The sequence below is a fragment of the Euprymna scolopes genome, chromosome 20 (assembly GCF_053919585.1).
Source record: "Euprymna scolopes isolate OS-2025 chromosome 20, ASM5391958v1, whole genome shotgun sequence".
NCBI lineage: Eukaryota > Metazoa > Mollusca > Cephalopoda > Sepiida > Sepiolidae > Euprymna > Euprymna scolopes.
The window spans coordinates 11548570-11575771 of NC_136501.1; the positions used below are offsets into that span (position 1 = coordinate 11548570).

A 27202-nucleotide genomic window follows, 5' to 3' on the forward strand; every position below is an offset into this window, starting at 1 on the left:
CAATGCAGTTAATTAAATTGTAAAGAAGTTAATACTTTTATTAACTAAATCTCTTGTAAAACTTAAAATACATAAGTGGAAATTTTTTCAATATTTGTATCTGGGATAAAATTATTTGCAAGTATTTACGAGTCACAAAGTAAACGAGAAATGTTTCAGGAGAATATATCATAAGTAATTAAAAAGCTTATCTGCAGTTTCATGATATACAAGATTCTAGAAATCAACTTTATACACTTGAACACAAGTCCAAAATATATAAGGACATATACTTTTGGGAAATGGATATACTGTGAAATTGCAGTAAAGTATTAAAATAATCTACCTTTAATTCTTGTTTTAAACCGCTAAAAAAAAGATACTGGGCCCTTTGTGCAGTCCTGCTGTCTTTATTTTGAGAAGTTCATTTTTCATGTTATTGATATATTACAAAAAAATTGATTTATGCATTTCAAAATAAAGCTTTAGTAGTAATCAAGATTATATTTCTTAGTTTCCCTTTTTTTGTTTTAGAAACCATTGGACTGATTTAGCTGAAATTTCATTTAAACCTTTGTTATGATAAGGTGCAACAAACTAACTATTATGGTATCCATTTAATGTACAGTTAGGAATAGGGATTAGTTACCCCAATACCACATTTACTCTAGAAGTTTGCTCAGAAACAACTGGGCTAATCTGGTTGAAATTTTATATGAACCTTTGTTATGATAAGGTGCAGCAAAGTAAGTATTATGGTATTTGTTTGATGTACAGTTAGGGATTAATAAAGATTAGTATTTAATGCAAAAAATGAACACAAATTTAATCATTCAACCATCAATTTGTATAGACATTGTCACAAATGTTGAAATGATTGAAAGGCAATATTTACTATGTAGCAAATTATACAAAAATTATAACGCAATAGTACAAGATCTTTTTTAACAAAAGATAAAATGTAAGAGAAATCCACTGATTACAACTAATATTTAGACATAAAAAGTGGATTAAAAAAAATTGTGAAATTAGAAAACTTCATGTGTATTTCTTGCATCAACCTAACTGAGGATTGAATAAGAATTTTTAAAAATAAATTATTAATCATATACTTAGTGAAATGCAAAAGCAAATAATTTAATGGAGTCTTTTTTTTTAATATGAAACTCTACCAGATTGCATTTCTTTGTTCATTAAAAAGGAAACCATTTTAAACTAATATCTATTAAAAAAAAAAAAAAATGAATTACTGTGACCTTTTGAGATTTGAAAAGAATTTGGTAGGAATTAAACTGTAAAATAGAAAGTCATTTGTTTTTAAAATTCTGAGCAAATCCTCATGTAATGAAAGGATTCTAAGTTTTAGAAATTATTTTTGTTACATCCAATAATTTTGTAGACATAGTTTTTATAACAATTTGGTTTAATAATTTAATGATCAAACAATACCATAATTAAATAGACTGCTTCCTTGTAACCTACATGATCGCCTTCAAGTCGAATGTTAATTGCTTATCGAGTATCTTAAATAATCAAATTTTGTCCTTTTCGTCCATCTTTTTAACCATCTCCTAGTATAATTCTGTATTCATCTGATAATCTTAACCTCCATTCTCAAGTGGCTTTTGGCCTTGGTAAGTGGTGACTCAGTATAAAAAATATAAGATTATTTTTAAAATTGTCAATAAATGAGGTAGACTTTTCTGAAGCTTCATCCACAAAATATTTCTTTAAATTACTATTGAAAAGAAAAATGTAGATGAATTAAATCTGAAATATGTGTACAATTAAAATTAGTAATTCTTTTAGGTCACCCCTTTTTTAGAAGAATGGAAAAAAAGCAGTAAAATAAATCAAGCATAATGTTTATAAGCTAGCAATAGCAAGCAAAACATGCAATGTACATGAAAGTCAGATAATAAAGCAGCAGATGTTGCAGTTGGCAAGAGTGTTTCATAAAAAAGACATGGTTTCCTTACAAGAACTGCACACTTATTTAAAAACATTTAAACAAAAACACCTTTTGTAACTGAAACAAAACCCTCAAGTGCCTGTTTTCACAACACATTTTGGTCGTAAACTTATCTATAAGTTTTATAATTTATTTGAGAAAGAAAAAATTGTTTTCATGCTTCTATTGCAAATAATATTTCACTCAGATATCTGGCCTTCGGGCTAAGATCCAAGTGTAGTATCTGTTCTGATGCTACACTAAAGCTGTCCTTAGTTAATGTAGGAAAAACCCTTTTAAGACAATTTGTATTTTTACCAACTGTCAAGAGTACTCCCTTTTTTGGGGAGTTGGTTTTCCCCCACATTAAAAACGGTCTTGTGTCACATCTTGCTCTCAGGGAAGCAAATAAATACAAAAAATATTTCAATCAGATGCTTCTTGAACAGATATCTTTTAAAAGTATGCTAAAATTTTAAACAATTTTAGTCATCCAATGTAATAACCAAATAATACCATAAGGAATTCAATTTCAGAAACGTCCATATTTGTTTTTAATTTTTAAAAAGGAAAAAAAGCTTAGCATGTGACTGTTGCTTTTAATAAATATTCCATATGTTTATTTCATTATCAAAAAATAAAAAGGAAAAGAAAAAAAAGCTTGAGTATATTTATAGAATTAAAATTTCAACATTTTTTAAAAAGTTCTATCCATCTTGTTAAAATACCAATTTTTTAATGGCATATTCCTTTATTGAATTATCTTTCTAAAAACGTAAATATTATCTTAAATGGAATTAAGCATTTAGATGAAGTAGAGGATGGGCCAAGGAGTGAAACAAAATAGAAAATAAAACTCCTGAGTAGATACAGCAAGTTAGCCACATGGCCGATTAGTTTGGAGCCGAGAGACCAACCAAAAAGCAGGGACCCACGCAAACTTTTTTAATTGCCAAACATTACCACTATGCATACAGCAAATGCATCTTGTATGTCACTGAAATAAAATTATAGCAATCTTACGTGATACAAGAGATATTTATAGTGTGTTTAATAAATTTCACAAATGGTGTTAAATTTTGTGTTGTGAAAGAGGTTGAGGACCAGTATTGAGACCTTGAGGTACTACTAGCTAGACGGCAAATTGGTTGAAATAAAAACAAAAAATGGTGAGGACAATAGTGTGTGAAAAAATGAGCCAATAATAACTCATCATCGTTACAAGTTCACAAGTAAATTTCAATAAATTGGGTAAGTCACAAATAACAGGGAAAATATGGCAAGAATTTGGGTCAAAATAATTTAAAAAAAAAAAAAGCAAAAAAGAAAAAGTCAAAAGAAAAATGCTAGTATAAATAATTGAATTTTCACTTAATTTTTTAGAATAAAATAGACATTTCTGAATGTATACAATTGTATTGTTTGTAGTTAAATGGTTGGCTGATTGATTTCATTATTTAGAATCATAAATTTTAGATGCAAAAAAAAAAAAAAAAAAAAAGAAAAGATAAATTAGTTATTTGATTGATATGATGGTGATTGAAGGATAAAGTGAAATGGTCTACAAATTGAAAACAATTTTAGGCGGAAATGGTTTTCCATTAATACATGCGCAGGATTTTATTTACAATGACAATACCGTTTGCATAAAAAAATTTTTTTTGTTTTAAATAAACATGAAAATCATTAGTTAGATGCATCAATACATGAATGTGTATAAATAATATTTAAATATAGTAAGAAAATCATAAATGCATGATACACCTGACGGAGGTACACTGGTCAAAACTTAAGTGGCAAGAACAATAGTAAAAGAAAGACAATGCCCCCCCCCTCAGATACAAGAACTATTAATGTGCAATACTTTTAAATTGCAGAAATTCATTGAAACATTGTTTTCCTTATGAAATTCAATTCAATTGAGATTTATCAGGAATTCCACGAAAAGGTAACAAAACTGAGGATAATAAAAATCAAACAAAATAATCACAATTTATGCAAAAGATTTTAAGAGAAAATCATTTTATTTCTGTTGACACAATGAACATTAACAGAACATTTATATTGCCTCAAAACCCTTTTTTTTTTTGCAATGATTTTTTTTTAACCAAAATTACAGTTACAAGATGAAATTGAAAGAATTAACTACTTTACTAAAGAAAAGAATGAAAAGTGATTTAATTGCAAAACCTTCAAATTAATGGAATTTCGAACTAAGGTGGATATTTTAATATTTCTCCAAGAACTAGATTTTTATTTTCAAGGTAGAAATGTCAAACTAAATCTTAATTGAATTATTTTGCTAATAGATTGATATAGTTAAACAAGAATAGTGTAGAACATTATAAGATGGAATTGAATTCATTCAGAAAAATAAAAAAATAAAAATTAAAAAAAATAAATTAAAAGAGCATTTTTGGGAACTAAGGGCATTTTTTATGGTTTGAGAAAATTAGTAAAAAATAAGAAAATAGCAATGCATAAAGTGGCATAACAAATTAATGGAATTCTTATAACTTTGGTTAAAAAAAAAAATTCAAGAAATTCTTACATTTCTATTGATACAAAAAAATGTTAACAGGAAATATCAGTTGCTAACCTTATTTGTTGCATAATTATTTGGATTATTTTGTATGGATTAGATGTAAGTGCTGAAATGCTCCTATATAACTTGAAGGCTGATAGATTAACAGTTATACTTTTAACAAAACTTAAAAATATTACAGTTAAGTTTTATTTAAAATTTGCAGAAAAAGTTCATAATAAAAACAAAATTCTGAATGCAATTATTATAAATTGTATTAAAGATGAGTCTAAATGTATTTTTTTAGACTAAACTACTAGGTTATACATTAGATATCAAGCACTTAGTCATGATATCTTTTCAGATAGTTTTATAACAATAACTATCAGGGCTGCCTAGTGTTGCTAAGCCCATAAAAACATTTTTTTTTTGCACATCTTTCCCATTTGAGAAAATCTCTTGTGGATAGGATGACATACAGCCACGTGTAGCACAAGAGACATTTAAACCAACCGTGACTAACACATCCACAAGAGATTTTATATCTCAAATGGAGAAGGCGATTCACAAAAAGAAAAAAAAAAAAAAAAGTCAAACCTAAGGAAGACGTTTTTTCTAAGTCGAAAGCTTGTTTATTCTTTAAGAATAATTTATTTTGTAGAAAAACAATTATTTGGCTTTAAAAACGAGGTTTTCCAAATGAACATACTCTTATTAACCCTATACCGCCAAATTGTACTTTCAAATCGCATTTGAAAAACCACCTGTATAGGAAATATTTCTTACTCTTATGGTATATATAGTATAGGTCTCTGCATGGTTCAACAAGATAATGAGGTTTTTTTATGTTCGTGCGACAGTTGCATGCTAACTTCCATCACATGTGGGTTTCATAATTAAACATATTTAAATGCGTATATTAAAAACCTTTTTGTGGAGAAAAAAATAAAAAATAAAAAGAGGTGAAATACGAATTATAAAATTGAATGTAGAATGCAACAAAATTTCTCTTGTGCAAGTTGCAGTTTTATTTATGTATATACATGAGCACTGATCAGGACTTTACCAAGAAAAGATAAATACATATATTGTGAACATTATAAATGGTGGTAGGTTGAAACAATTGTATGCTCTGAATGGAAAATAAAAAAAAGGCAATTATTTTGATGAATGTATAAGAATTTGTTTCCTGCATTATATATATATATATATATATATATATATATATATATATATATCCAGGTAAATAAATCGACAAGAGTAAACCACCCAGATGAATAGATAAGCAAAGTTATTTTTCATATTGAATAAAGTTTATTGCAGATATACAGTGGGTACAATAACTATCCAATATAAAGCAAAAAGTTGATTTATTTTTATGACACAAAAACAAAATGCTATTGTATTTTTGCATGATTTTTTTAGACGAAATTTGTATTAATCATATAAAAATACTTTAGAATAGCACTTTGTTATTGTTTTTGTTTAATAAAAATACATCAACTTTTTGCTTTGTATTGGATATTTACTGTACCCACTGTCTGAAGCTTGTGATCATATGCCAGTTTCCCAATTTTTATGAATTATTGTTATATTTTGCAAGATCTTTGAAGCTGCATGAGTTGGGCAGACAAGTCAGTGTTGCATCATCTTGTCATTCTATTTACATTTACAAATGGTTGGTTTTGTAGGCCTAATAAATCATAGCAACTTTTGATTGCCATATTCCTGTTCTTAGGCAGTTTAGCGTTTTCTACTTTCTACTGGACCCAGGGTGCTTCTGAAGTGAGTGAGAGTTTGTTTTGTTTCACAGCATTTTAACCTTTGGGCATCATTTTATGCAAAGATGTTTTTATTGTCAATTTATTGAAAAGTTTGTTTTCAAAAGTAAAATGCTGTCAATTTCTTGAAAAGTTTGCTTTTCCAAAGTAAAATATTGTTTGTTTAATTTAGGAGTTTGAATAATTTTGCTTCTTCTAAGTATTTTACAATTTGTTGAGGCTCCACTTCTTGGAATACCTCTCCAATGCTTGCTGTTCCAAAATATTTCTTTCAAATGTGTTTATGCCTTCTACACTATCAGTAAATTATTTGTTGGTTGCAGAGTGTGCATTTTGGTGCTTTCTCAGTTTTCATTAGGTAGGCGTGGATTAGTTGTGTGGCTGATTCGTATTCAGTTCAGTACAATCTCTTCTCTTCATCCTTTCAAAGCCTTTTGATTTTTGGTTAGTGTCTATGTAATTTGTTCTTTGTGCATGTGTTCCATTCTTTTTTTTACATGTTTTCCAGGTATTCCTTAATTTTTCAGGTCTTTAAATGGAATTTTGATTTGTTTGATTTGGTAATTTGTGGCTTCTCTAGATAATTAGTATTCAGGCTGTTACAATCATTTTACCTTTTTCTGATATTTCATTGTATTCTTATGTTATTTCTATGATGAAAGGGTGTTTGGTTTTAACCCTCTTTGAAGACCATGATATAGGATAGGGAGTATATATATATATATATATATATATATAAGGGGGCTTCTGGAGAAGGAGAGAGGGTCTCAGAAGGTGCGGGTGGGGAGATTTGGATGGAGGCATTCTCTAGCCATCTTGTCTCTTCCTGAGATTTTGTTAGAGATTTCATATGGCTGGAGAAGCATTTCCTCGATTTCAGTTGCTGGGTTGTTGCTTCACACCCATGAAGGAAATGGCAGTTATCACTAGTAACCTTTGTGGTCTCTTCTTGGTTGGCAACTCTGAAACGAATACACTAATTCTTCTGGAAGTTGTAAAATATACCTAACAACACAAACATACACACATCTTTCTGTTTAGATGTATTTATAATTAACTTTTCATTTTACAATATAATTTTGAAATTAAAATATCCGCAGTCATTTGCATTAAAAAACAAAATTTATGTGGTATTTTTCTAAAATGCACGGGTTTAGTTATAAATAATGTTTAAATCAAAGGCTATTTACATCTAATTAGTTTTAGTTTTCTAATATTTGGTTCAATTAATAATTTAATAACCAAACAATACGATAAAAATGAAAGTTTCAAAATCATTTTTCTGAAAAAGAAAAAATATTTGGTAAAAAACACCCAGTATAGGTAAAAAAGAAAGGAAAAATGCTTATGTGCAATACTGAGTAGGTACAGCTAGCAAAAAAAAACAAACATACAAGCATGAAATGTGAAAAAGGAACAAGAAAGATGTAGGTGACAGGTGAGTCTATTGAAATGTAGTGCAGATTGCGTGACATTAATGAAACTATTCCTTCCTATGGCATTTGCCACTTTTCCACTACGCATGCAGTTAAATGTACTTGTATGTGTAAATGTTCTTGCATAAATTTAACAAATCTCAAGTTTTTATATTTTCTTAATAAAAATATTTTTTTGCAATAAGTTTTGATTTGATCACATAATACACTGAAGTAATTAAATTAATAAAAAAAAATGTCTAGTATTTTTTTTTATGTAGGTACATCATTTTTGAGCTGTCCATTTTTAAAATAGTTCACAAGCAAAAAAAAAAAAAAAAAAAAAAAAAAAAAAAAGCAGCCTCAACCTTTAGACATTACCAGAAATATCAACTGTTTTGAATGAATATCCACGACGTTTATTTTATATCAGTGCACAAGTCAATGTTTCCTTTAGTTTAAGAAAAATGAACAGTAATATTCAACTTTTATCTTTAAAATTAAATCCTAACCACTATTTTTTTTTTTATTTACCAATTTATAGGCTACAAAATACAAAATGACTTAAATTTTGAAATGTCAAAACAATACAGCAAAAAAACTATTTTAAGTTAATACTTGGTTGAGGAGAAAGTTTTTGCATCGTATTCAAACAGACATCCAATCTATAATTTGGATGTTGCTCAAGCTGACTATGGTATATTCTGATCAACATTTTATGAAGGTCACCAATTTGATGTGAAGGAAATTGTGAAAATATTTTGATTTAAACCCAAAGGATTGTGTTTGATGGGCATTGCATCAAATATATATATATTTTTTTTAAATTCTTTCATAATAAAATCATTATTTTAACACAACTTTTTCATCAATCTAATGATATTGCTACTTCTGCAGTTTAAATTTCGTTTTTCTGTGAGTCTCACTTAGCAATGCACTGCAGACAACGAAAGTTGTCGGATTATACAAAGTGAACGGAAGTCTATACAAAAATGAACAGAAAAGAAAGAAAATAAAACAAACAACCTACCGTAATAATTTCATAAATTTTACCGTTTTATTTACTTTTTTTTAAATGTTTTTTTTTGTTTTTAAATGAGTGAATAAATATTTTTGTTTTGTTTGTGCATTGAAAGTTATTTTTTCTTTGAATTAATGAAAAAAAGTATTTTTGTTTTAAGGAACAAACAGTTGGGGGCGGGGGAGATATATATTTTTCATTATTATTTTTTTTTTTTCCAATGAAAAAGGTGTACTTTTTTGGTCATTTTTAACAATTTTTTTTATATTTAAAGAAAAGTTTGGAGCAGCCGACAGCAGCAAAAATTTATTTTTTTCTTTAATACATTTTCTGCAAAAAAAATTTTTTTCCAGGAAATAGTTTTTTTTTCTTCTTATGCTTTTTAAGTTTGATTGTTAACATTTTTCATTTATTGTAGGTTAGGGTTAGGCTAAAACTTTTTGGGGCAAATTGTAGTTTCCTGATGATAGGCTATTTCCTTAGGGATAGTATTTTCTGCCAGTTAAAAGTAAGCAGCCAGTGGCAAAGTAGGCCAAGAAAGGTTGTTAGAGAATGTAGAACAAAGAAGCTCCTAAAGCGGGTAGCTTTCTGCGATATGATTTATGATAGAGACAAAAGGATTCTTTCCGAATATATCTCCACATAAATTCACTCAAATAACTGTCAAGCAGATGGTGGTTGGTCCCACACTCTTATTTCGTTGTTTGGCCTCCTTTCACATCCTTTCCACATGATTTGTGGTAGCCCTAGTCGTATGGTCCACGAAATTAAAGCTGTGGTTAACTGTAAGATGTTTGTACCCTTCGGATCCTACTTCGCAGTACACTTTCCAGCAATAGGAGACTATCGTGGTCCTCGGCAGTATGTGTTTTTTTAATTATTGGAAGGAGAGTTTCTGACTTGCAGTCTGGAACTGTGACAAGAAAACCCTCCTTCTCAGCAGGGTTGTATCCTCTGAAGTCACAGAGCCTCAATATTATGTTTCCATTTATTAAAGACGAGCTCGTCAACTTGCACCATGTGCCCTGGGCCTCTGATCTGTCAAGGATTTCAAAGAAAATTGTCTTGGCAAATATCCCTCAAGTTTTTCAGTTAGTGAGAGCGTGATCCAACTCAATATCGCACTCTGTAGGTTTTTGTGTATAGCTCTTTTGTACACTTACAAATATATTAATCTTATAATTATAGGTTGCCAGAGATGAGACCTCTGGAAAAAGGTGCCATGGCGCAAGAGGTCCAATGTCTGCACTGGCCATTGCTGCACCTCCAGCTGAAACGGTCGATTAAGTTTTGTTGTTTCAAGATGCACTTTTGACGCTATTTTCTGCACTTCCTCTTTGTTGCCAGCAGCTGGGTTTCCTGACTAAACGTGAGGACCGTTTCCAGAGACTTCCAAATAAATTTTAGCCTGAAATTGTTCATTTTCCTTCCTTGGCATAAAATTAAAAACTTGTTTAAAGTGCAATGATACTCAGCCCTTTTTTCTTTTCATTTTTTTTCTACCAATTTTTACCATCTGTTTGCATTTTTTGCTCAATCGGTATGATTCGGCGTTTTTTGGCATTACCAAGAGAGACTCGTAGAACAACGGGATTTAAACTGCAGAAGTACCATGCTATTAGTAGATAAAATATCCATGATGTGTTTGTAAAACTGAAAATAATTTTGCAGACTATAAACTTAATAGAACATAATTTCTTGCTTGAATTAAAGTTTATAAAAGGCAAAAGTATTATAGTTCATTTATTTTAAACCAGAAGGAAAGCATTGATTTATTCATAAGTCGATGCTCCAATTTCATACACACATTGGACCCACATGCAACTATCTAACATATGTACACAAACAACAATGTAACAGACCATAGAATAACAATGCACATGAAGTAGACATCATATATCATTTTACCTGACAAATATTGAAAAAAAAAAAAAAAAAATTTTTGTTTAGAAAGACAAGCAAACAGGCAAAGTAGAAATAAATATTGGATCAGAAGGATTATTTACCCTATCCTTGTCATCAGCATCTCCATCTGAAGAGAGTCTTTCAGACTTCCCTTGTGCAAATTGCTGTTTGAAGGGAGAAGGATTTATATGTTAATAGCCACTGGGGCAAGAGAGTGGAATTGACGCTTTCCACAAACAGTAAACAATATATTACACAGAAATATCTAGACGTCAGAAAGATAAATAGATGACATGGTCAGAAAGCACGGACAATAACTATGGAAAAAGAATCTCCGCATTTAATGCAATTCATAAATATAATTAAATATAAATTTATAGATATGCAGAGATTTATAATGAAGCTAAAGAAAAAGTACTTATTTATCTATTAAGAACTAATTTGCTTTTATTCAATAAAAATACATACCGTCATATGTGGAGTTCATATTTTAAGCTCTATCTTGTAATTTTTTAAAACTAAAGTCATCAAAACAAATTTTTTTCACACATTACAGTACTTAACTATGGTTAGGTCGTTTTTACAACAATCTTAACCATAAATGTCATTAAGTCATTATGAAAAAAGTAAAAGAAATTTATGTATTATCTACTATTTTATATTATCACTTACTAAGAGAGTTTTAGTCTAACTGAAGAGCAATAGTTTACACAAAGTGGAAATCGATTTCATTAATAAGTATCAAAATTTAAGTATGATTTTTTTTGTAGTATAGAAATTTAGCATATTCAGATTGTAACATGTTTTCTCTAAGACCAGCTTTTTTCTAGCAGTGTTGTATGAATTGAATGAAACTCATTTCACAGATAACGCACATAAAGCAAACTGCAATTCTGTTCAAGAAGCTGACTGAAAAATCAAGTTTCTTATAAAATTGATAGGAGTTGAAGGTAATAACTGCTTCAAAGATGGTAATAATGAAAGTAGATATCCATGACATAAGAACATTTTTTGATGCAGTCACAATAGCACCTGTTATTGGCTTTTACAAACCGATTAAAGCAATCAAAGAGGATCTGATAACATTTAACATGACCTTATCATGGAAATAGGTAGAGATAGAATTTACATTTAGTTAATCAGCTGATTATTCTGTATGTATTCTCACATTTTTAAATTATGTACATACACTATATATCGTTAAGACAAAATAATTGGAACAGTACAAATTTTACAATATCTCACTGACTGATTATATAAAAAAATATTAATCTAAATGCCATCATTGTACATTTTTTTTCTATATTTAATCTTTTAAAGATTTTAGTAAAACTAGTGTTAAAATGTGTGACTAGTTTTAAAAAGGGTAAATTGTTTAAGCTTGTATAGCAGAAACCTCCATCAGCAAAATAGTTGAACTGCTTAGTTTATTGAAAGCTACCATACCACGACGTATGACAAAATTTAAAGAAAAAACCTCCAGAAACTGGAGCAATTCATTTTTCAAATATCAATGGTTAAGAGCACCATCATCATGAAAAGTATGCTCTGTAATATCTCTAGTCAATTATAATAATGACTGAAATTGTTATGTACACAGGTGTTTGGTAACAAAGAAACAGTAGAAATGCCATTTTATAATTTTACAAAGTTCTTCCATATGTCTTCTATCTATATATCTATAAAAGTGAAATTTGTGTGTGTGTGTGTGTGTGTGTGTGTGTAAATTTCCCTACCAATCTACTGTCATTTTCAGTCTACAGACTTGAAAATTGACATAAGGGGTATTGAGGTTTGGGAACATCTTTAATCGGGTTTTCAGCAAGAATTTTGGCTGTCAAGGAGTCAAAGTTCAATGATTTGACCTTTGAAAACTCTACCAAACTTCTCCACCAATTTTGGGTCTAAACATTTGGAATTTTAGATGTAGATTACTTGGACATGGACCAAACTTTTTAACTTGATTTGAGCCCAAAACCAGAAATGTTAAGGGGTCAAAATCGGGGTCCAAATTAAAAAAAATTGACCTCTCAGCCAATTTTTGGTCTAAACATTTGAAATTTTACATAAAGTGTATGCAGATATAGGACAAGCTTTTTAATTGTTTTTTAGCAGAAAATTTGGCTACCAAGGAGTTAAAGTTCAAAAGATTTGACTTTTGTGGTCTCTAGCAAACTATTCAGCCAATTTTGGGTGTAAACATTTGAAATTTTACATAAAGGGTATTCAGACACGCAGCAAGCTTTTTAATCAGTTTTCGGGCAAAAATTTGGCTGCCAAGAGGTCAAGTTGAAAGAGTTGACCATTGCAGACTCTACCAAACTCCTCCACATATTTTGGATCTAAACATTTGAAATTTTAGATGTAGGTTACCTGGATAGGAATCAAACTTTTAATATATATATATATATATATATATATATATATATATATATATGGATGTGTGTGTGTATATATATCAGGGCTCTACATTGCGAGTGAAACAGTCGCATTTGCAAGTGATTTTTCAAAGTGGCGACTAGAAATAATGAACCGCTTATCTTTTGGCGATTGTATTTCTTTCACTGACAATCTTCCAAAGCTCATTACTGAGTGAAAAATATCTTTTCAACTTTTTATTTTAATAAAACGAACAAAGTTAAATTATTTAAACAATAAGAGTTTAATAGAACAATATACTCTTTTTTTTTTTTTTAACAAAGGCTGTTTAAAAAATATTTGAAGAAATTATGTGTGAACATCCTGAAGACTTGATAGAAACAAAACAAAAACAATTTTAGAATTTAGAGTGGGGGTTAGTTTCACATAAATTTTATGTAAAATAATTCACCATTTCAAGATCATTCTAGCGTTTTAGGACAATTGACCAATTTATTTTTTATGGATGATAAATTGTGCACTTTTCTTTTAAAGGAAGGATCTATTTTTTTTTTCCATTTTTTTTTTATTTATTTATTTATTTTTTTTTAAAAGAAATATATGTACTTTACCATTTGTTTGGTGAGGAGCTTGCCACTTGGACTTAGCATTATTGTTAAGTCTAAAGAAGGTTTTAGGAGGAGGAGGAGGCTTGCCACTCGTACCTAGGGTTAGAAGTAGGATTAAGAGAGTTTTTTTTAAAGACCTTTGACACCCATATTTACAGTTCGTGGATCATAATTATTGGCTTTTGAAAATGTTATGCCTCAGATTTTGAACATCAAATTACTTTTAAATATGTAAAATTATGTAAATGAGGGGTGTGAAACTTAATTACGACAAACAAACAAAAATAAATTTCATTTAAAACAAGTGACGTCACTAACAGAAAACATAACGTTTGGAAAACTTAAGTATTTTTTGCTCATTTATTTAAATACCAAAAAACACTTTTGGCTAAAGCTGACAAATCATTCACAAATTTTGGATAAATTTGGTTTTATTTTCAATTACAGCTTTTGTCCAAGTGACATTATTTTGTTAAACTTTCCAGTTTAAGACGTTTTCTACTTCTTTACCTGGACTTCAGGCCAAGATCAGTGTAGTATTCTGATACTACACTTAGCTTTTTCTGTCCTCTGTCAGTGAAAGAGATCCTTGATGACTGAGATAATTTTTATGCTTGTTTCTACCCAGATTGCCCCTTTTTGAGGAGCTAGATTTTCCCTACATTAAAAACCGACCTTGTGTCTAACTGTCCTCATGGGGAGTCAAGTAAATAGGAACTCAACTAAAAACTGAGCACCTCCCACAAATATTTAAATATTGATTTTACATTTTTTTTATATATATACATAATTGGGTCTATTTGATTATAATCTGCTGAAAAAAAATTGTAAAAAAGATGAAAAAAAAAAACATTGTGAGTTGGGAGGAGGTACTGCTTGCACACGTGAAGCAAAAAAAAGAAAAGAAAAATTATTTCACATTTTCATTATTTTTTTTTTTTTTTTTTAAAACAAAACACTTTAATTCACCTTTAAATACTGGATAAAAGTGCACACAAGTTACATATTTACAAAGCTTATTTTGTCTTTTCAACTATATTTTTAACATTTAACCAGAAATAACGCTGGACTGGTTGGGATTGCTTTAATTATATATTCTGATAACTGAATAGCTCTAATTAAGCTAATTATGTTCTTATAACAAAATAGCTCCAATTAAATATGTAAGAACATTTTTTATATTCATATTTTAATTTTTTTAATTTTTAATTCATTCCGGAATAAAAAAAAAAAAAAAAAAAAAAAAAAAAAAAAAGTTTGTTTACAACAATGCTATTGCTGATAGTATTGCTGCCGCTACAGTTTTTAGATACTTTTTTTAAAAATAGAACGACCCCCCCCCCCCCCGTTATCATGATTTTAAATTACTTGGTACCACAAGAGAAAGAAGATTAATTTTACTTTTAACAGATAAAAATAGTAAAAAGATTGATTTATCAACACTGAGTTTCTGAAGAAATTTTAAACACTCGTCATGTTGACGTCTTTTTTTACACAACAAAAAAATGAGTTGTCAAAAGAATTTCAAACACCCGAATCTATTAAAAGTGACATCTGTTCTAGTTAATTTCCAAATTTCATGACGAAATTCTTAAGAGAAACGCGGTACGGCCATTTACAAATTGGGGGGGGGGGGGTCATTACAAAATCTTATCACAAATACTGTTTTATGATGTTAACATTTTTATCACTTTATTTGCTTAAAACTCTTAAAATATATAATGTACATTATTATTTATTAATTCATTTGAAAGGATATTTTGAGGACTTAAAGTGCTTTGGTTTTTAAAATATAACGATTTTAGCAGAACCCCCTTGAAATCTGATTATCCAAAGCATTTTATTGCCCATGTGTATTGCTACTACAAGTGGTAGTACACATATCTATTTTGAATGATCGTTTGTATATAGAAGAGCGACACCATTCATGATGCAACCAAGGTAATGCACTCACGAATGGACAGAACATGACGGATCTGAGAGAAACAAACTTTGATAAAAACTATTCTTTATGGATAGTTGTAATTCCTGTGGCTGTAGTTAGCCTTTCTGTAGTGAATGATCATTCATGCACGGTCAACAGTGGCAACATTCATTAGGTAACTATTAATGCACTTGAACAAAGAGAGAATATGGCAGATCTAGAGAGGTGAAATCTTGATAAAAACTATCTTTTCCAGATAGTTGTAGTTACTGTGGCAATCATTGACAGACAAAAAATTCCAAAAGGCATTTGCACTGGAAACTAACGATTATTTTTGGTTCTTCCAACCCTGCATCTGTTGGATAATCTATAGCATATGAAAGTGTTACAGCAGTGTAGAACTTTTTTGTTAAATAAATTCTCACACCATTTCTTTCCAATCATGACAGACAACTCCTGAACAAGTTTTATGAATGTAAAAAAAAGAAAAAAAAAAAGAAAAAAAAAAGAAAGAAACTACTCTTATCTTTTCTTGCAAACAACGATTATCTGAGGCTGTATAAAAAATTAACATCGCTATTGTAATTGGATAACCAGTTTTTCTGAACAATGAAATGGAATGTTTGGAGTGGTCAAATTTATAATTGGATTTGCAAATACTCTCAATTTAGAGACACATATTTATACCCCCCCCCCAAAAAAAAACTTTTCTAGATTTTGTCACGTCGCAACCACAAATGTAAATGTTATTTTATTGTGAGCAACATAAAATAGTGCACCATTTAAAAATTGTTGAAAAATATTAAAATGATTTTAAAACTTATGTAAAAATACAAATCTGAAAAGTGTTGTGTTTAACAGATTTGAATCCAGTGCAACCGATTGCTTTTAGAAATCAATAGTATGCACTTAATTATGGCGAATTCTTTGGAATAAAGGAAGAAAAAAAACAAAAAAACTTATGATCTTTGATTCTGAACTGTCTGGTTAAATAAACGTCTTTTGTGAAAGGTCACAAAGGACATTATCAAACAAATCGCATCAAGTAGGATTGATTTGACACGATACTAACTTTTGATGGGTTATTTTATACTGAATCTGTGTGTGTATATATACATATATATAAAAGTGAACGTGTGTGTGTGTACATTTCCCTACGCAATAACTGTCAATTTTTAGTCTACATACTCGAAATTTGATATACAGGGTACTGAGATTTGGGAAATCAATGTGATCGGTTTTTGGCCAGAAATTTGGCGATTAAGGGGTCAAAGTTCAACGATTTGACCTTTGAGAACTCTACTAAACTCCCGACAATTTTGGGTCTACACACTTGAAATTTTAGATATAAGTTCCTTGGACATGGATCTAACTTAATAACTTGATTTGAGCCCAAAACAGTAAATTTTAAGGGGTCATAATAGGGGTCAAAGTTAAAAAAAAATTGACCTCTGCAGTCTCTTCCAAATTACTCAGACAATTTATGATCTAAATATTTGAAATTTTACATAAAGGGTATTCAGAGATAGGGCAAGCTTTTTCATCAGTTTGGGTCAAAAATTTTTAGTTACCAATATATAAATGTATGTATGTATGTATGTATGTATGTATGTGTTTGCCTGTCTGCCTTAAACTTTCAATAGAGGTGACGGATTTTACCAAGATCAGTATCGTTTTAAAGTTCGACCTTTCATACAACAAATATCGAAAAATTGCCTAAAACATTAATATCTTCCCCTTCAACTAGGCACTTTTCTACAGGGGGGGGGTCACTTTTTTTCACCGATATTTTTTAAAGTTATCCTCTCCTTTAGATTGTCTAGCCTTAATTTAAAAAAATGTCACTTCCGGTTTGGCGGTGGTCGTAAAAGCATAAATGTTAGGTTTTACCCCGTTCTTTTCCTCCTTTGCGGTACGGGTTCGAGCCTGCCTTCCTACTACTTTCTTTTTTTTTTTTGTTTTTTTTTTTTGCGCAACATACACATCCAAACACCCGGGCAACGCCGGGCTGAAATGCTAGTGTATATATATATATTATTTTTTTTATTTTGGAGGGAAATCATTTGTAGAAGAACCTAGATTTGTTGCTTGGGTATTTAGTGGTTTCCTATTTGCAATATTCATTTTATAACTTATGCAGACTTTTTTTCTTGATATTTCATTTTATAGTTGTAATTTGTACTTCTGTTTTATAGATGACTAATAGATTTGGTTGTAGATTTTGATTTTAGTAAGAAATTCACATTTCATTAGTATTTATCCTTTCAAAGATTTCTCGTAAGTTTTTTTTTTGTTGTTGAAATATTTTTTATTCTTTTTTGAATGAAGTTTTGCATTTTAACAGGATGTGTTCTTTGAAAGTTAATTTTTACATTTGCATTTTCTAGTAAGAAAATGTGTTAAATATGTACATAGTCTAGTCATAATGACCAGTTTGTTTCAGGTATTTTCAAGACTCGAGGGTAACTTAATTTTGTACATCTTTATGGATTTACTACTTGTATTATGGCCAGGTTCAGCCAACTTTCGCCTCAGCAAGTACAACACATGATCATCAAAGCCCACTTTCACTGATCTTGAGCTTGGTCGTACGACATGGCTAGCCATTCCATTGTTAAAGACCAAGTTGCCTTTGTTGTCACTCAGGTCTTTAACTGTCGATCAGCCTGTTTGCACTAATCAGATAGAAGGGACCGTATGAAATTATATAAAGACAAAACCATCAACCTAAACTGACAAGCAAGCAACAAGAACATTAGATTCCAGATATCTGGCTTTATGAAAGAGTGTCAAAAAGTCAATATTTACTTTCCTCCCCATGAGGGTATAGTTAGATACAAAGTTTTTTATGCGAGAAAAATATGACTACCAAAAAGAGGCACTGGATTAAAGAAGAAAAAAAAGCCAAAAGAAAGTCATTGTTGAAAGAAAGCCATAAAAATGGCATATGGCAGAAAGTTACATGTGGTGGAAATTTAACAGAGCACAACATTCTTAGCAAACCATCAACACTATGAAACATCTCCGTGACAACATCATGTGTTAGGGACACATTTTTTTCAGCATGATATGAGAGCTCGTGAAGGTTGGTAAGGAAATAGATGGAGCCAAAAACTTATTTCTACAAAAGACTGGGTCAAAAGTTGATCTTCAAATAAAACAATAAGCATTACAATCTGAGCTACAATTGAATGGTTCAGATTAAATAATGTGAAATTTGTGGATAAACTTGAGAACTGTTGTTCACCAGATAATTTTTTTTTTTAAATCTGATTTTCAAGATTTGGCAAAAAATTCAATTTGTGCAAAGCTGATAGACATACTTGAAAAGACGATTAGTTGTAATTGCAGTGAAAGGTGCTTCTACAAAGTATTGGCTCTGGTGGTTGTAGGTACATAAGAACTCAAGAGATGGCCGCTTTGGTCATAATTATTTAAATCACAATGAAATAAATTTTGCATAGTCAAAACACTGTGCATTTTGTGTTTGACGAATGGAAAAAAAAAAAAAAAAAAACTCATTTAATTTGAATTCTAGTTGGTATGACTACAAAATCCGAAAAAGTTTAATGTCAGCAGTGAATACTTATGCAAGACACTATCAATATGTAATAAAGTTTCTGTATAAAATAGAATTGTAATTATTTATTTAAAAAATTACTAACTGATTATTATCTAAATGAATAACTATAAGTGTTTTTTTTTTTCATTAAAATGAGTTACTCTAATTTAAATCAATAATACATAATAATCATTCGAAATACTGTATATAGTAACAAGCAAAGGCCTGAACACACGGTTACTTTTTACACAAATAATGCTTCGTGTTATTCAGTTGTAATTTTATTAGCCTATTTTCATATATATATGTGAAATAGTTTTCTTGATATCAACAGTAATTAATGTCATAAAAAAAAAGGGGGAGGGGAGTAAATAACCAAGGAGGTGTGCAAAAATTACTTCATAATTTCCATATCTATATATTTTAAACATATTCGGGTTTTATTCATTATGCTTCTCTATACACAAATAGTTTTGTCGATTTAATTAAAGTAATCAAAAAATGTTCCAACTTCCAAATTAGGATACACACACACAATATAGATTGGCACACGATAGATACACCATTAATAACCATTACAAAGGAAATAATTTCTTTTACAAATTATCTCTTTCCCCTGCCTAATTACAAATTACTCTAAAACTTGATTGTTGTGACCCTTTACAATAATCAAGTTTTAGAGCAACTTGTATTTTTAATTTAGCTCATTTTAAAGGTTAGTTTTTCTTTAAGCAAAAAAAGACATTTTTAACTTAATCCTATGCTATTCCCGATATGAAATTTTATAAGTAAAAATATATCTTTATAACATTATATCCTTCCAGACTAGCTTCATCTTTTTTTTTTTTTCTTAAATTTTAAGCATTTGATTTTAGTAGTGTTTTGATTAATCAGTTTAACAATAATCAAAGACTTTTTTAATAAAAGAAAAAGTTCTGAGAATAAATTTAATTTTAGAAAATCTTTTCAATTACCACCATAATTTTAAAATATTTAACTATTAGATCAAGATTAGTGGTTTGAAATAAAATGAAATTCAAAATTACTGCCACAACAGGTTCAAAAGGCACATAAACATTTGATCAAAAGAAATTTTAAAAATCACTCACGTCAGTTTCTGATCCAGACATCTGAAATACAAAAATAAATGTTTTAGAATTTTGAAAACATTAAAATATTAGAATGAGAATCACAAGAAATAATCAAAGTAGGGTTCTATAAAACACTTTAAGTCATTGCATTTATTATGGAATAAAACAAATCAGAAAATATAACAGTTTATTTTTTATTGATCATATTGGATTAAACAGATTTTAACATGCCAGCAAGGCATTCCAATCATAGCTGTTCAAAACTAGCTCATATTCTCACAAAGCTGTTCAATCGTTGTTTAAAAAAGTGCTTCCCATTACGTTGGAACACCTCAATCTTACCAGCACGAAAAAATACTGGAAATTAGTTTTCTACATATCAGCACAGCTCACTCAGTTTTATGTATTACAAGTTGTTTGAATCTCTGATAAATGGAGAAGTTGTCAAACACCACAGCAAAAACAAGCTACTCAGTGACAAGAAATATGAATTTCATTCTGCAAAATCAACTGCTGATATTCTGACTAATATCACATAGGATCAGTGACCATTGATGGCAGTTTGTCTATAGAACAATACCTCTTGACATATGAAAGAGCTTTGATAGAGTTCAGTACAAAGATTTGCTTTACAAATTATCAAGTTATGGAATATCTGGAAATGTCAACCATGCTTTTTTCTCTGAATAGGTTTATAGAACTAGTCACTGATGGGCAGAAGTTTGAAGCACATAGTATGAATGAAAACAAAACAAAATGACAGGAATTATTTTTCTCTATTAGAGTAGATAAAGTTAGGACCTTTTAAAAAAAAAAAAAAAAAGTTGGGACTTTTTTTTTTTTTTTTTTTTTAAAAAGAAAAATGTAATTTTAATATTTACACATCTGAACGTAACGACTTTTATTCTATAAATAGATAGGAACACGTGCACAATTTATCCGGAAATAGAAATCTTCTTACGCTGTAGAAAGACACAACATGCCAGTTGGCAAAAAGACGCTGGACTATTATGGCAAACGGACGTTAAGTATTTTTAAAATTCATCTGAAATGTTTTTCATGTTTACTTTGTGTAAACTTGTTTTATTTATATATTTATTTGTATCTACTTCCTGTCTTATTCGTCACCCTCCCCCATGCTACATTTTAAACTAGCGATAAAAAACAAAACAAAATGACGAGAATTATTTTTCTCTATTAGAGTAGATAAAGTTAGGACTTTATTTAAGTAATATACTTAATATATACTATTACTGCAAGCTTGCCTATATTGAACATGTTTGCTTCCTGGCTAGCCAATCAAACCATCTAATATAGTTAGTCTTATTTTCTATTATATTTGAAATATAATACAGTGACATTAGCAAACTCGAGATAGATAACGACAAACTTCCACCCATTAATATGGGAGATTATCATCAAAAGTGTCCTGAATTGATAACTTAGCACCGGACTTACTACTTAGATATAAATAAGTCACTTGTACCCATTCCCCCCCCCTTCCCCCCCCTTTTTTTTTTAAATGGAGAGTAGATAATACAGTGGATGTGTTATCGGCAGCTCCAGTAACTCTCGCTTCTCCTTTTTTGTCGCTCAGTCCTCATTCAATGAGTGATTTTTCTGACAAAGGGTGAAGAAAAAGCTGCTTAAAGGTCGGTAATACTTGGTGAACAGTAGTCTGAGATGTCAGAAATTTTTCTGTCTATGTCTGTCCTTGTGGCCATGTCACTAGTAAGGGTGCTGGAGGTAAACGTTTGTCTGGGCTGACGTTATCTGCCTGATAGTCAGGGACCCGAACCTTGGATTAACCACTAAGGAGGCTGTCCTATCAGCACGCGCAAAGTACTGAGACTGCTGTATTGCCATTTGGTGAGTGGATCTGGACCATGCAGTAGTCTCTGGTGGGGCCTCTCGATGCCATAACAGTGGGTAATTATTACGGCTTTACCTTTTCGTGTGCTACAAAGAAAAAAAAAAAATTCCTGTCTTTTTCTCTTCCTTTCCCTCTCTGTACTGCTCTAACCAAATATGCCGACCTGTTCCACAAATCCCAAAACCTCAACATGAAATATCTCTAGAAAAAAAACTCGAATAAACCTAGAACCCCATCTTCCAACGTAGACCCCTACTACCAGGTCTCCTTCAACATCAGGGGTCTACGTTCCAACCTTCCAGAGGTTGAAACCCAATTACAGGAGACAAAACTGAACATATTATTTCTAAGCAAAACTGGAATAGGGCCGACCACTTCCCTAGATGAGTTCATAATTAACGGATACTCTAATTTAACAGCTAAATCTGACCCCCAAGATCGCCATGGGCATGGAATATGTGCCTACATTAAAGATGGCTTCCCGTGTGGCAGGGATATCTCTAGAGAAGATCCTAACTTACCCTATATGTGCTTCCGGGTTGCACTTGTTAACACCACTGCATTTATATTTGCCCTCTATCGGAGTTACTATCTTTAAGAGCATATCTGAGAAAATAGACCACATCCTGTCTGCACATCCCTCGGCTAACATCCACATCTGTGGTGACTTCAACGTCCATAACATGGAATGGCTGACCCATTCAAATAAGATAGACGATTAGGGGAGGTTTTGTCATGATTTTGCCATTGCTTATGACCTCACTCAGATTGTTTGTGAACCCACCCGTGTGCCCGATACTACCGGTCAATATGCAAGCCTCCTAGACCTTTTTCTCTCAACTTCCCCTGAGCTATGTTCATGTTCCGTTCATTCTCCTCTAGGATCCTCCGACCACTCAGTTGTATCAGTTAAAATAAAAACGAAATGTAATAAGTCCCCAGACGTACCTCTCCACCGTACTGTATACAGATACTCTAAGGCTGACTAGGATAGCTTCCGTACATTCATATCTGATTTACCTCTGCACTCCATGTTTAAAAAGGAAGTGTCCTCTATAGTATCAGATCTGACCGAATGGTTAATTGTAGGCATAGACCAATTCATACCATCTAAAAAATTCCAACAAAAACCTAACAGCCAGCCATGGTTCTCCCCAGAATGTGCTGCTGCTATCGCGCACAGAAATCACTTTTTCCATAGCTACCAATATAATAGATGCACTGAGACTAAAGCTGCTTTCAGGATTGCCAGCAACCACTGTAAAAGAGTAATAAAAAAATGAAAGAGAGCTATATGCCCAGTCTGTTAAATCCAAGGTAGCTGATCAGCGGCTTGGATCCCACCAGTTTTGGCAAATAACAAATAGGATCCTGAACAGAAGTGTGCGTTCTATCCCAACCATTATCAATGGACCAGAAGTCATCTCGTCAGCGTCAGATAAGGCCAAACTATTTGCAAAGAACTTTGCAGCTAATTCTACCCTATGCGACGAAGGCCATCAACTCCCCATATTTCCTCCTATAACACAGAACACGCTAGGTAACATACAAATATCCGTGCATGAGGTCGCCAAGCTAATCAAGAACCTTGATTCCAGTAAAACAACTGGCCCTGATGGCATCCCAATTATAGTGTTAAAAAAAGCTTCAACCAGAACTTGCTCCCATACTTACAAAACTGTTTAAGCGCTGCCTTAAGGAGAAGTGCTTTCCGACTCCCTGGGAGACCTCATCAGTTTGCCCTGTATTTAATAAATCAGGTGATAAATCATCTCCCTCTCAGTACAAACCAATAAGTCTCCTGTGTGTTATGAGTAAGTTGCTGGAATCCATATTAAATAGAGAAATGGTCAACCACCTCAACAGAAACAACCTTCTTAGTGACACACAATATGGTTCCCGCTCTGCAAGATCTACCGCAGGTGTGCTGACGGTTATATCTCACAGGATTAGTGAATCTCTTGACAAAGGCTTCATTTCTAGGGCAATTGCTCTTGACATATCAAAAGCCTTCGACAAGGTATGGCATAAGGGTCTACTTCACAAGATTTCCAGCTACGGTATAACTGGAAATGTGTTCTTAATCATAAAATCATTTCTCTCTGATAGGCTCATAAGAGTAGTGGTCGATGGACAAAAATCAGAGGCCTGCAGTATTAATGCTGGAGTCCCTCAGGGGTCAATCCTGGGCCCAACTCTCTTCCTGATCTACATCAATGATCTCCCTAAACACATACTTAAATCATTCGTTGACATCTATGCTGATGACACGACCATCTACGGCAACACATCAAAGGCTGTAAATGACAAAGTTCTCTCTGATTCTCTCTCCTCTGATCTCGAGCGCCTGGTTCAGTGGAGGAAGACGCGGCTGGTTACCTTTAATGCATCTAAAACCAAACTCCTATCCTTACATTATCAACGCTCTGATCCCCATCTGGTATCAATTGAGATGGATGGCTCTCGTCTGAGAGAGGCCCCGTGTTTTGACAAGCTTCTGGGTTTGACCTTTACTCCTGATCTGAAATGGAACACGTACATCAAGTCTGTTGCCAAGGTCGCTGGAAAGATGGTGGGATCCTTCTACCGCTCCAGAAGATATCTCACTACTGATGCAATTCTCTATCTATATAAAAGCCAAGTACGTCCAAGGATGTAATACTGCTGCCATATCTGGGCAGGAGCTGCTAAAAACAGCCTGTCCTGCCTTGACAGAGTACAAAATAGACTTTGTGGCTTGGTGGGGGATTCCCTTTTCTCTACCCTGCAACCTCTCTCCCACAGAAGAGACGTTGTGAGCCTATCCTTGTTTTATCGTTATTTCCATGGCAGGTGCTCGTCTGAACTCCAATATCTGGCCCCCCCCCAGCCAATCTTTCACGAAAAACACCCCTCTAGCTGAATCCACTTTGAAAAATTTCCCCCACTCTTTATCTGTGCCTAAATCAAAACGTGGATTCCATGAACAAAGCTTCTTTCTTAGAACTGCACGCCTGTGGAACTGTTCCATCTGCCTGCTTCCCACCTGACTACAACTTGGATTTGTTCAAGTCCAACGTTAACAAATTCCTAATGAACCGCCCCCTTAAGTAAACACTTCATCAAATCTCCACACTAACGTAATGTACTTGCAATAATCCTTATCCCTGAGTGGCTTCCGAGCCTTGATAAGTGGTGACCACTGTAAAAAAAAATGAATGCTGACACGTCTCAGGGATTTTTCCGAGTTCAACCCTCCTCCTCCCAATCTTTATCAATGATCTCCAAAATTACATTGTAAGTTAGTTCATTGAAATTTATGCAATACCAATCTATGGCAACACTTCAAAGAGCATTAATGATGATCTTTTTCTCTTCTGAACTGAAGCATATAGTGTAATAAAGAGGCTGGTTACTTTTAATGCAACTAAACTTCTCTCCGTTTCCTCACCAATGTTTGAATCATCACTTTGCCTCAAATTTCAATGACTAGTTCTTTCCTTAGAGAAGCACTCTGCTTTGATAAGCTTCTCAGATTGACCTTCACTCCAGACCTGAAATGGAAAATTTGCATCAAATCTACTGCTAAGGTCATTGGAAAGAAGGTTGGATCATTCTACTGCCCCAGAAGATAATCTAATTCCTGACACAATCCTCTACTAGCATATAAGTCAAATACATCCTAAAATGGAATACTTTTGCCATATATGGGGAAGTGGCACTCAAAGCAGTTTCCTGCCTTGATAAAGTACAAAACCGATTTTGAAATCTAGTGAGGAATGTTCTTCTCTAACAGAAGAGAGTTTTCTGGTCTACTCTATCGTTATTTTCATAGGTGTTCAGAGTTTCAATCTATGGTTTCCTTCTAAAATATTTAAAACAAAACTAAGATCACTGTAAATAAATTTTTATTTTTGTCTACCTAAAACTAAATTGAACTTCCATAAGTTTTCAAGACCTGTTTCCCCAGCTGACCATAGCATGGTTGTTTTCAAGTTCCATAACAAATTCTTGTTGGCTATCCTTTTAAAATAAATTTGAACCAGTATCCACCATTTTTACCATTTCTTATATTGTTGTTTCATTGTCTTCCTGACAAGCTCATTAACCTTTATCTTCAGATATACTATAGGCTTTGATAAGCGGTGACTTGCTAGCACATAATTTTTTTAAAATTGGCTTTAAAATATTAATCTCATTAGCTATCTGCCACCATGAAATTAGAATGTGGTGCAGAAGAGTCAGCTTGATCCAACCAGGCTGAATGGTATTGTAATTACAATAGGCATATTTCATATAGAATTTGTATGAAAATTGAACTATTAAAATTTTTAAATATTTTTTAACGAATATTATCAGAAAAATGAATCTTTCTTTACAATTATCCCACCATAAAAAAGCACTTTATTATTTATTTTATTTGTTCAATTTTTTTGCTTGTCAAATTCTTAGAATCTTTGTATTTAGATAATTTTTTTTTTTTTGAGCACTCATAAAATGTTTAGGTACTTGGTGAACCTATATACACATGAGAAAAAGTAAATGTAGTTTATTCCAGATACTTTTAATGTCATACAGTGAATTAAAAAAAATAAAATTTTTATCTATGAGTTTTTCAGGGTGTTCACACAATCATTTAAAAATTGTGTGTGAGAGAGAGAGACAGACAGACAGAGACAGAGGCTATTGATCTACAATAATGCCAAATAGACTCCCAGGCAATTTCACATAGGTACATCTAGTTTCATAAAATTTGATCATAATTCTCCAGTTAATTTACAAAATGTAGTGTATCACTAACTATAATTATATTAAATAAAACTTATTTTTACTCAGCTTCAACCCTGGATTAAATATCATTTAAACCTGAAGATATCAAAATCAAGACATTTTCATCCTCATGCAAATTTATACACATTTCAATTGTTAAAAAAGCATGGAATGGGGAGGGGGATCAGAGTCCAAAAAATTTAGAATGAACAAATTCCTCTTTCTATTTTTTCCCCCTTTTTTTTATGCAATACCAAAACTTCCTTTAATAAATTGTTGAAAGATGGTAATTCAGTTAATTTTCAGAACAGCTCACGTTTGGCAATAATCCAATATTTGGTAAAGATAGCTTAACACCACATCATTTTGTTCCATAGAGAAATTCAGCTGATTTCATTTGTTAAGCTTGCAGTAAAAAGAAAACCAAATAGGATGATCTG

General features: G+C 31.6%; 1 protein-coding gene across 12 annotated transcripts in view; it reads right to left on the reverse strand.

Moving 5' to 3' along the window:
• LOC145241322 (epsin-2-like) overlaps positions 1-27202 on the reverse strand; it is a 138132-nt gene that overhangs the window by 48943 nt on the left and 61987 nt on the right. For 8 of the 12 annotated variants that reach the window (XM_080104149.1, XM_080104147.1, XM_080104142.1 and 5 more), the window contains exons 4-5: positions 20159-20179; positions 10678-10740 (exon numbers count right to left, since the gene is read on the reverse strand). In XM_080104149.1, the coding sequence (XP_079960275.1) occupies positions 10678-10740; positions 20159-20179 (84 nt within the window). The remainder of the gene's footprint in view (positions 1-10677; positions 10741-20158; positions 20180-27202) is intronic. The other 4 variants (XM_080104152.1, XM_080104146.1, XM_080104148.1 and 1 more) reach the window with 1 other exon arrangement.